General features: G+C 39.1%; 1 protein-coding gene across 2 annotated transcripts in view; it reads left to right on the forward strand.

Moving 5' to 3' along the window:
• Positions 1–12252, forward strand: part of TRPC4AP (transient receptor potential cation channel subfamily C member 4 associated protein) — a 73609-nt gene that overhangs the window by 33878 nt on the left and 27479 nt on the right. For both annotated transcript variants that reach the window (XM_060119973.1, XM_060119974.1), the window contains exon 7: positions 7675–7882. In XM_060119973.1, coding sequence (XP_059975956.1) covers positions 7675–7882 — 208 coding nt within the window. The remainder of the gene's footprint in view (positions 1–7674; positions 7883–12252) is intronic.

The raw sequence follows: 12252 nt of genomic DNA on the forward strand, positions 1-12252 counted from the left end.
CCAGTGTGTGAGAAGGGGCTTCCAGGGCGGAAACTCCAGACTCCCTGGCAGTCTTAGCATAAGACTCTAGGATTGTTCCTTCATAACTTTTCCTGCTTGTCCCTCATGCCCTCTCCCTCCCTCTCATACCTTTCTGTGTTGCCACAAATAGTGATGAGTTCTGCTAGACATTACGGGTACCTTAGTGCTGTTTGAAAGGGGGATAGACACCATAAGAAAGTGGGAACACAAGCCACAAACTGGGAAAAGATATTTGCAACCCATGCAACTGACAAAAGATTGGTATTCAGAATTTATCATGGGGAATTCCGTGGTGGTCCAGTGGTTAAGACTCCGGGCTTCCACTGCAGGGAGCATGGGTTCGATGCTTGGTCAGGGAACTAAGATCCCGCATGTAGTGTGGCACGGCCAACAAACAAACAAAAACAACAACCAAAAAAACTCCCAAACAACAACAGAATTTATCATGAATTCTTGTGAATCAGCAAGGAAAAGACAAATGGCCCAGTAGAAAAATGGGCAATGATAGGAGCAAGCATTTTACAGAGGAGAAACAAATGATCCATAAAAAGAAGATGCTTAACTTCACTGATAATCAGGAAAATGCAAATAAGACCACAATGAGAGAGCTCGAGAATGTGTATCACTGGAAACACTTACATTACTGCTGATACCTTTTTATATTAGCAGAATATACCTATTCTGTTTTTTAGTTGAATGTGGGCATACCCTGTGACCCAGCACCTAAGGAAGCACTGACCTGAGGGCCGAGGCATCAGTATCGTGGCCTGGGTAACCTGTAACCTATGCCCAGGCACACTCGTGGGGAAGCTCAATTCCAGAACAGTGATTCTTAGAAATAAAAACACTAAATTGAAGCCAAGAGGGTGTGAAATGAATTCAGTGGATCTACCAGCTAAATAGAAAAGATCAAAATGTATTGTGTAAGGGTACTGTTTAAGTTTTTGTTTCATATTTATACACATACATTCACCTGTGTATATTTACTGTGTTGTGATGGAAAATTTATTTTTTATTCTTGGACATTGTCAGAATGGTTTGGAAGCCACTGCCTCAGAAAAACTTCTGCACATGTGCATCAAGAAACACATAAGAAAGGTTATAGAATTATTGGTTAAGGGCAAAACACTGAAACCAGGTCTCTGATCTGTCAACAGGAAAACGGATAAATGTCCTCTATTCACACAATGGGATATTATACAATGACTGTTGCTATAGGCAACAACATAGCTAAATCATAGAAATTGTTGATAGAAGTCAGTTGCAGAAGATTGTATATAGTATATCTTTTTTTTAAATAGATCTTTATTGGAGTATAATTGCTTCATAATACTGTGTTAGTTTCTGCTGTACACCAAAGTGAATCAGCCATATGCATACATATGTCCCCATATCCCCTCCCTCTTGCATCTCCCTCCCACCCTCCCTATCCCACCCTCTAGGTCATCGCAAAGCACCGAGCTGATCTCCCTGTGCTATGCTGCTGCTTCCCACTAGCTAATTATTTTACATTCGGTAGTGTATATATGTCGATGCTACTCTCACTTTGCCCCAGCTTTCCCCTCCCACCCCATGTCCTCAAGTCCATTCTCTATGCCTACATCTTTATTCCTGCCCTGCAACTAGGTTCATCAGTACCATTTTTTTTTTTAGATTTCGTTAGCATACAGTATTTGTTTTTCTCTTTCTGACTTACTTCACTCTGTATGACAGACTCTAGGTCCATCCACCTCACTACAAATAACTCAATTTTGTTTCCTTTTATAGCTGAGTAATATTCAGTTGTATATACGTGCCACATCTTCTTTATCCATTCATCTGTCGATGGACATTTAGCTTGGTTCCATGTCTTGGCTATTGTAAACAGTGCTGCAGTGAACATTGTGGTACATGTCTCTGTTTATCTTTTTTTTTTTTTTTTTTTTTTGCTGTACGCGGGCCTCTCACTGTTGTGGCCTCTCCCGTTGCGGAGCACAGGCTCTGGACGCGCAGGCTCAGCGGCCATGGCTCACAAGCCCAGTCGCTCCACGGCATGTGGGATCTTCCCGGACCAGGACACGAATCCGTGTCCCCTGCATTGGCAGGCGGACTCTCAACCACTGCGCCACCAGGGAAGCCCTACATGTCTCTTTTTGAATTATGGTTTTCTCAGGGTATATGCCCAGTAGTGGGATTGCTGGGTCATACGGTAGTTCTATTTTTAGTTTTTTAAGGAACCTCCATACTGTTTTCTATAGTAGTTGTATCAATTTACATTCCCACCAGTAGTGCAGGAGGGTTCCCTTTTCACCACACCCTTTCCAGCATTTATTGTTTCTAGATTTTTTGATAATGACCATTCTGTCTGGCATGAGATGATACCTCACTGTAGTTTTGATTTGCATTTCTCTAATAATTAGTGATGTTGAGCATCTTTTCATGTGCCTTTTGGCCATCTGTATGTCTTCCTTGGTGAAATGTCTATTTAGGTCTTCCACCCATTTTTAAATTCCGGCCATTTTTTAATTTAATTGTTTAATAGTTTAAAATTGCAAATATTTTCTCCCATTCTGAGGGTTGTCTTTTTGTCTTCTTTATGGTTTCCTTTGCTGTGCAAAAGCTTTTAAGTTTAATTAAGTCCCATTTGTTTATTTTTGTTTTATTTCCATTACTCTAGGAGGTGGGTCAAAAAAGATCTTGCTGTGGTTTATGTCAGAGGGTGTTTTTCCTATGTTTTCCTCAAAGAGTTTTATAGTGTCTGGTCTTACATTTAAGTCTTTAATCCATTTGGAGTTTATTTTTGTGTATGGTGTTAGGGAGTGTTCGAATTTCTTCCTTTTACATGTAGTTGTCCAGTTTTCCCAGCATCATTTATTGAAGGGGCTGTCTTTTCTCCATTGTATGTTCTTGCCTCCTTGGTCGTAAATTAGGTGACCATAGGTGTGTGGGTTTATCTCTGGGCTTTCTATCCTGTACCATTGATTTGTATTTCTGTTTTTGTGCCAGTACCATACTGTCTTGATTACTGTAGCTTTGTGGTATAGTTTGAAGTCAGGGACCCTGATTCCTCCAACTCCGTTTTTCTTTCTCAAGAATGCTTTAGCTATTTGGGGTCTTTTGTGTTTCCATATGAATTGTAAAATTTTTTGTTCTAATTCTGTGAAGAATGCCATTGGTAGTTTGATAGGGATTGCATTGAATCTGTAGATTGCTTTGGGTAGTATACTCATTTTCACAATATTGATTCTTCCAATCCAAGAACAATAGTATATTTCTCCATCTGTTTATGTCATCTTTGATTTCTTTCATCAGTGTTTTATAGTTTTCTGAGTACAAGTCTTTCTCCTCCTTAGGCAGGTTTATTCCTAGGTATTTTATTCTTTTTATTGCAATGGTAAATGGGAGTGTTTCCTTAATTTCTCTTTCTGAATTTTCATTGTTGGTATCTAGGAATGCCAGAGATTTCTGTGCATTAATTTTGTATCCTTCAGCCTTACCAGATTCATTGATTAGTTCTAGTAGTCTTCTGGTGGCATCTTTAGGATTTTCTGTGGATAGTGTCATGTCATCTGCAAACAGTGACAGGTTTACTTCTTCTTTTCTGATCTGGATTCCTTTTATTTCTTTTTCTTCTCTGATTGCCATGGCTAGGACTTCCAAAACTATGTTGAATAAGAGTGGTGAGAGTGGACATCCTTGTCTTGTTCCTGATCTTAGTGGAAATGCTTTAAGTTCTTCACCATTGAGTATGATGCTTGCTGTGGGTTTGTCATATATGGCTTTTATTATGTTGAGGTAGGTTCCCTCTATGCCCATTTTCTGGAGAGTTTTTATCATAAATGGGTGTTGAATTTTGTCGAAAACGTTTTCTGCATCTATTGAGATGATCATATGGTTTTTATTCTTCAGTTTGTTAATATGGTGTATCACATTGATTGATTTGTGTGTGTTGAAGAATCCTTGCATCCCTGGGATAAATCCCACTTGATCATGGTGTATGATCCTTTTAATGTGCTGTTGGATTCTGTTTGCTAGTATTTTGTTCAGGTCTATAATTTTCATTTTTTGTGATGTCTTTTTCCAGTTTTGGTATCAGGATGATGGTGGCTTCATAGAATGAATTTGGGAGTGTTTCTCCCTCTGCAATTTTTTGGAAGTATTTGAGAAGGATCAGTGTTAGCTCTTCTCTAAATGTTTGATAGTATTCGCCTGTGAAGCCATCTGGTCCTGGACTTCTGTTTGTTGGAAGATTTTTAATTACGGTTTCAATTTCATTACTTGTCATAGGTCTGTTTATATTTTCTAATTCTTCCTGGTTCAGTCTTGGAAAATTTTACCTTTCCAAGAATTTGTCCATTTCTATGTGGTTGTCCATTTTATTGGCATATAGTTGTTTGTAGTAGTTTGTAGTAGTCTCTTATAATCCTTTGTATTTCTGCAGTGTCAGTTGTGATTTCTCCTTTTTCATTTCTAATTTTATTGATTTGCGTCCTCTCCCTTTTTTTCTTGATGAATCTGGCTAAGGGTTTATCAGTTTTGTTTATCTTCTCAAAAAAACAGCTTTTTTTTTTTGACTGGTCTAAATACATAAATTTATTTTCCCCCTTACCTTCCTTTCTTTGGGAAAAGGAAAAAGGAAACATTACTCTGTCTACTCAGAGAGCAAGGAGAACAGCAGAACAGATGAAGGGGGACTGAACTTACTGACTCTTCTACCTGCTTCTGTTCTCTCTCAGCCTGTATGTTGTCCTTATAGGTGAGTGAGAGATGTTAGGATTTCAGCATGCTGCTCCTTAACTGGAATGGGGCAAGAAATGCTCCAGCTGTTTTAATCAGTGACGTTTATTAACATGTTTCAAGTGGCCAAAGTGTGCAGCCAGCACAATACCCAAAGCAATTAGATCATTCCTTTCTTTTTTTTTTGTGGTACATGGGCCTCTCACTGTTGTGGCCTCTCCTGTTACGGAGCACAGGCTCCGGACACGCAGGCTCAGCGGCCATGGCTCACGGGCCCAGCCTCTCCGCGGCATGTGGGATCCTCCCAGACCGGAGCATGAACCCATGTCCCCTGCATCGGCAGGCGGACTCAACCACTGCACCACCAGGGAAGCCCAGATCATTCCTTTTTAAGACCAAGAAACTTTCTCTTGGTTTGATCTACTCCAAAATACCAAATACATAGATTTTGGAATAAACTCAAATAAATTGTAATTTACTTTCACCCAAAATTACACAGCCTCTACCTAAGGACAAAGTCACTGCTCTTCTAAAGATACTGAGGGGAAGGGGAGTAGCTCAAATGAGCCTGTAATTTAAAATCACAACCAGAGAAGAAACACTTCAAGCACAATGGGGACATTCCATTGAAGAGCCACATTCATTTGGAATGTTTGCTTTGAAAACAACTCTTCTGGGGAATAAAGAACCAGCTTTTAGTTTTATTGATCTTTGCTATTGTTTTCTTCATTTCTATTTCATTTATTTCTGCTCTGGTCTTTATGATTTCTTTCCTTCTACTGACTTCGAGTTTTCTTTGTTCTTCTTTCTCTAGTTGTTTTACGTGTAGGGTTAGATTGTTTATTTGAGATTTTTCTTGTTTCTTGAGGTGAGATTGAATTGCTGTAAACTTCCCTCTTAGAACTGCTTTTGCTGCATCCCATAGGTTTTGGGTCGTCGTGTTTTCATTGTCATTTGTTTCCATGTATTTTTTAATTTCTTCTTTGATTTCTTCAGTGATCTCTTGGTTATTTAGTCGCACACTGTTTAGCTTCCATGTGTATAGTATATCATTTTTACAAAGCTCAAAAATAGGCAAACTCAAATCATACAAAACTTTTTTTTTAATGAAAAAGCAATAATAAACAAAATTCAGGGTAGTGGTTACCTCTGGCCGAGAGAAAGGGAGATGTGATAGGAAAGGCACCCATAGCTATTCACTTTGTTAGGCTTTATAACATATGTTGTATCAAGTATTAAATAAACATTAAAATAAAACACAAAGAAGTGGGCCTGGAGGGTAGGGGCACCTGGTTTGCAACCCATACACTAAGCTGGACAGGGCTAAAGGAACAGGTGAGCTGGAAGTCCCAGTGTCCAGTAATAACAGTAGCTAACATCTGTGTACTGGGAAGGCAAAGGTGGAAGAAGCTGCTCCCAAATAACCCCTCCACAGCCAACCAGAAATGGGAGTGAGATTCACAAGGGCTTCTAGGAATCATTCATTGGTTCAGTACACATTTACTGAGACCTTCACTACCAGGTTCTCCGCACTGAGGCTCTGGAGAGGAGGTAAGACACATTCCTGCCTCAAGGCAGTGTCAGTTTATTTGGGAAATTAGATGCAGGAACAGATAATGACAAGGTCATGTTATATGTTCAGTGATAGAGAAATACCCAATCCAGTGGAAGTTAAGTACGTTAGTGGGATGAAGGGTAGCAGGGATTATCTGAGGAATGTAAAGATGTTTCAGAAGGAGAGAAGATCATGTGATGTACAACGTTTGTGGATATTAAGGAAGAAAGAAAATGGGAATATAACCGAATAACAAAAAGCATTTCATAAAATTCAGTACTCATTCATGATAAAAGCTAGGAATAGAAAGAAAATTCCTTAACTTGGTATTGGATATCAATTAAAACTTAACAGCAAACATCAAACTAAACCTGAAACTTTGGAAATATTTCTAACAAGGAAAAAGAGGAGAAGGTCTGCTATCACTTACTCTAGATAATTGGTTACATGGGCATGTACACAAGGAGACATCTATAGGAATGTTCATTGCAACCCTGTTTAATAGTGAAAAATTATAGTCCACCTAAACATACACATATTTAAAAAGGAGAATGATTGAATAAATTGTGAATTAAAACAATGAGAAATGATTGAAGTAGACTTACTCGTATCATCGTAGTTGAATCTCATTGTTGACCGTGAAGTATCATTCGCACTGTGCATGCAGAACAAAACCATGTATTTTGGTTTTATTTTTTATTGAGATATAATTGATTTACAGTATTATATTAGTTTCAGGTATACAACATAGTGATTCAAAATTTTTATAGATTATACTCCATTTAAAGTTATAAAATATTGGCTGTGTTCCCTGTGCTCTACAATATATCCTTGTAGCTTATTTATTTTATACATAGTAGTTTGTAAACAATACCATATATTTTTTATGGAAATATTTGTAAGTGTGAAAACGTATAGAAATAATAAACAGAGTTCAAAATAATGGTTACATCTTGGGGGGGAATGAAGTGAATGCAACTAGGTAGGGATACACAAGGACCTTCAGCTATATTTGAAATATTTTATGTCTTGAAAACATCTATGGCGATTTCTGATTGGTAAAACTTGAGTGGTAGGCGTTTTTTTTTAGGCAAAATGGGGCATATGAGCAAAGGTGGAGAGTAAGAATAGTGGTCCTCAAAGAGTTTAATCCTCAAGCCAGTCCTATGAGGTAGATTAGATTAGTCCCATTTGACAGAAGAGCAGACAAAGACTTAGGTTCCATGACTTACCTAGGGTTGTGCAGCTGCGAATTGTGGAGCTGGGGTTTGAACCTAAGTGGTCTAGCTACCAAGCCCCATTCTTAGGGGAATGCAAAAGAGCAGCACATTCAATCTCAAATGAACTGAGCCTGGGGATTGTTTTATTTGTGTCTTTTGTAGGAAATGATCCGACTAGATGAAGTCCCCAATCTGAGTTCCTTAGTATCCAATTTCGATCAGCAGCAGCTTGCTAATTTCTGCCGGATTCTGGCTGTCACCATTTCAGAGATGGACACAGGGAATGATGACAAGCATACGCTTCTGGCCAAAAACGCTCAGCAGAAGAAGAGCTTGAGCTTGGGGCCTTCTGCAGCTGAAATCAACCAAGGTAAAGTCTCTAAGTTGTCAGAATTTTGACATTGTAGTTCTGAGGTCCCTTCCTAAATCATCTAGCTCTTTCAGTATTTCTAGAGATTTGATCCATGTGAGGGCTCCTTGGGTCCACTTAGAGTATGTAAAATTTATATCTATGTATCTCTTCATTATTTTGGGGGACCAAGTCCATAGCCATCAGACTTTTTAATAGATCCAGAACCTCAAAAAAGTTAAGAACCATTATTTATCAGAATTAAAATTACATACGTTTTCTTCCACTGAGCCTTTTCTGGGCCTTTATCCTATATGATAGATATAGATATATGAGATAGATATATGAAATATATATATATAGAGAGAGAGAGAGGGGGAGAGAGAGAGAGAGAGAGAGAGAGAGAGAGATACAATCATACATCAGAGATACTGGGAGTTGGGTACCAGTATCTGTGACACTGCGATAAAGCGCATATTGCAATGGAGTCACACAAACTTTTTGGTTTCCCAGTGCATATAAAAGTTATGGTTAGGGCTTCCCTGGTGGCGCAGTGGTTGAGAGTCCGCCTGCCGATGCAGGGGACACGGGTTCGTGCCCCGATCCCGGAAGATCCCACATGCCGCGGAGCGGCTGGGCCCGCGAGCCATGGCCGCGGAGCCTGTGTGTCCGGAGCCTGTGCTCCGCAACGGGAGAGGCCACAGCAGTGAGAGGCCCGCGTACAGCAAAAAAAAAAAAAAAAAAAAAAAAAAAAAAAAAAAAGTTATGGTTACACTATATCGTAGTCTATTATGTGCAATAGCATTACATCTAAAAAAAAGTACATACTTTAATTTAAAAATATTTCATTGCTTAAAGAGCTACCCATCATCTGAGCCTTCAGAGAGTCATAAATAATCTCTTTGCCTCCATATTGATGGCTGCTGACTCATAAGGGTGGTGGTTGCTGAAGCTTGGGTGGCTGCAGCGATGTCTTAAAATAAGACAACAGTGAAGTCTGCCACATTCATTGACTCCTGCTTTCATGAACGATTTCTCTGTAGCAGGCAATGCTGTTTGATAGCATTTTACCCACAGTAGAACTTCTTCAAAATTAGAGTCAGTCTTCTCAAACCCTGCTGCTGTTTTATCAACTAAGTTTATATTATATTCTAAATCCTTTGTCATTTCAACAATCTTTTTTTATTGAAGTATAGTTGATTTACAATGTTGTGTTAGTTTCTGCTTTCCAGCAAAGTGATTCAGTTATATATATGTATACATTCTTTTTTATAGTCTTTTCCATTATGATTTATCACAGGATATTGAATATAGTTCCCTGTGCTATACAGTAAGACCTTGTTGTTTATCCATTCCATATATAATAGTTTGTAACTGCTAATCCCCAACTCCGGAACCATCCCTCTCCCACCGCCCCTCCCCCTTGACTGTTGATTGCATCAACAGTCTTCCCAGCATCTTTGCCAGGAGTAGATTCTATCTCAAGAAGCCCTTTCTTTGTTCATCCATACTCTTCATCTGTTAAAGTTTTATCATAAGATTGCATCAATTCAGTCCCATCTTCAAGCTCCACTTCTAATTCTGTTTCTCTTCCTGTTTCTACCACATCTGCAGTTACTTCCTCCACTGAAGTCTTGAACCCCTCAAAGTCATCCATGAGGGTTGGAATGAACTTTGTCCAAATTCCTGTTAATGTTGATGCTTTGACCTCTTCCCATGAATCATGAATGTCCTTTATGGTATCTAGAATGGTGAATCCTTTCCAGAAGGTTCTTATAGGGTTTTTACCCCCATCCTCCTTTCTTGTGACTTTGGGGGAGTTCTCATTTTACTAAATCATAAAATATACATTCTTAAAAACATGAATTTTATTATAACTAAATTATACCTCAAACCTAGTTTAAGCACATGCATACACCTACATTGACAAAAGCTAATGTTTTTAAGCTCCTGTGTGTGGCAAACATTGAGCTAACTGCTTTACCTAGGAGTGATTTTGTTTAATCCTCCAAGCAACCCTGTGAAATAGAGATTAGCATCCCCATTGCACAGTTTGGGAAACTGAGGGTCATACAGTTTCAGTAATGGATACCTGTGTGTGCTGAGGTACTAAGTAACTTTCATCTTTTAGTTTCCCATTTAAGGACTCTATTCTGGCAGGTTAGTTTTATCCTCTTGATATTGATTACCTTCATGGACCTGTTTGTAAGCTGACAAGTAAAACCACCATTACCCATCATCCTTGGGGAATGAGGTATTCTAGTCAGTTGGGTTTTTAATTAACTGAGGGTTAACCCCAAGCCTAGTTTTCATTGATTTGGGGGATTGAAAAAAGGAAGGCTTTATAAAATGTCAAGGTTCACTTTCATACCTGTGTGGCTAACCCATGAGATTATCTACATGTAATGTCAGCTTATAGCTTTTGGGATAAAGCTTTATTAAATGTTGTATTTTAGCACATGTTGTTGTACAGGGTCTAGTCCTCCCTGACTCTCTGACCATAATTCCTATCTCCTTGTCCTCCCGCCTCACACACATTTTTCTCCAGTCAAATGCCCTAGGAAGGCCAAGGTGAACATAATTAAATTACAAGTGAATGAGAAAGATCTTAGTCCTTAGTGTTGTCTATCTTTAATTGAACTCCAGTAGTGAATACCTTTATTTTTTTATTCCTTTAATTAATTTTTATTGGAGTATAGTTGATTTACAGTGTTGTGTTAGTTTCTGCTGTACAGCAAAGTGAATCAGTTATACATATATCCACTTTTTTTTTAGATTCTTTTCCCATAAAGGTCATTACAGAGTATTGAGTAGAGCTCCCTGTGCTATACAGTGGGTTCTTATTAGTTCTCTATTTTATATATACTAGTGTGTATATGTCAATCCCAAGCTCCCAATTTATCCCTCCCCCCCATCCCTTTGGTAACCATAAGTTTATTTTCTACATCTGTGACTCTATTTCTGTTTCGTAAATAAGTTCACTTGTACCATTTTTTTAGATTCCACATGTAAGCGATATCATACGATATTTGTCTTTCTCTGTCTGACTTACTTCACTCGGTATGACAATCTCTAGGTCCATCCATGTCACTGCAAATGGCATTATTTCATTCTTTTGTGTGGCTGAGTAATACTCCATTGTATATATGTACCACATCTCCTTTATCCATCCATCCATTGATGGACATTTAAGTTGCTTCCATGTCCTGGCTGTTGTAAATAGTGCTGCAATGAACATTGGGGTGCATGTGTCTTTTCAAATTATGGTTTTCTCTGGATATATGCCCAGGAGTGGGGTTGCTCTATTTTTAGTTTTTTAAGGAAATAGAGGTATGTGTAATAGTCAGCTTTGGCTGTCATAACAGGATAGCACAGACTGGGTGGCTTAAACAGCAGAAATTAGTTTCTCACAGTTTTGGAGGCTAGAGGTCCAAGATTAAAGAGCCATCAGCAGTGGTTTTTTGTGAGGCCTGTCTTCCTGGCTTGCAGATGGCCACCTTCTCACTGTGTCCTCATGTGGCCTTTTCGCTGTACATGCACAAAGAGAGCTCTGGTGTCTCTTCCTCTTATGTAAGGACACCAATTCCTATCAGATTAGGGCCCCTGTCTTACGAACTCATTTAATTACCGCCCTAAAGGCTCTGTCTCCAAATACAGTCATATTGTGGATTAAGGCTTCAACATATGAATTTCAGGGGGGACACAATTCAATCCATTTTAGTGTGGAAAGCTGAAGTGTGTAGGGTGTTGCCGAAAAGTTTTTGTTTTGTTTTGTTTTGTTTTGTTTTGCGGTACGCCGGCCTCTCACTGCTGTGGCCTCTCCCGTTGCGGAGCACAGGCTCCAGACACACAGGCTCCGCGGCATGTGGGATCCTCCCAGACTGAGGCACGAACCCGTGTCCCCTGCATCGGCAGGCGGACTCTCTCAACCACTGCGCCACCAGGGAAGCCCTTTGTTTTGTTTTTAATAAACTGCAGCCGTGAAATAGTTTTCTTGGCCAGCAAAATGATGTCTTATGCTATCTTCCTGGAGCTTAGATAATAAAAATGTTAGAGAACTTCTTAGGCTTCTCAGAAAGTACCAGTTATCTCTTCTGTTGATTCAGATAAGAACAAATGGATCCATCTGCAGGGAAAAAATCACTCAAAATGTTAGTCAGATGTAGATGAAGCCACAGGCCTGGTAATTATCAGTTTATAGGTGACACCAATCTGATTTACACAGCATATGAGCTAATTTAGAATCATCTCAGGGAGATGGAAAGCAGAGCCTAAACTGCAACAGGAAAATTTTACAGGAGTGTTTGGGAAATACTAATGTTTTAACAAATAAGAGGAGAGAAGAGGTCTGCTTTTGCAGAAATTATCGGAAGTTGTGGGTGTTTTAGCTG

Source organism: Mesoplodon densirostris, chromosome 16, assembly GCF_025265405.1.
Source record: "Mesoplodon densirostris isolate mMesDen1 chromosome 16, mMesDen1 primary haplotype, whole genome shotgun sequence".
In the NCBI taxonomy this organism is placed as follows: domain Eukaryota; kingdom Metazoa; phylum Chordata; class Mammalia; order Artiodactyla; family Ziphiidae; genus Mesoplodon; species Mesoplodon densirostris.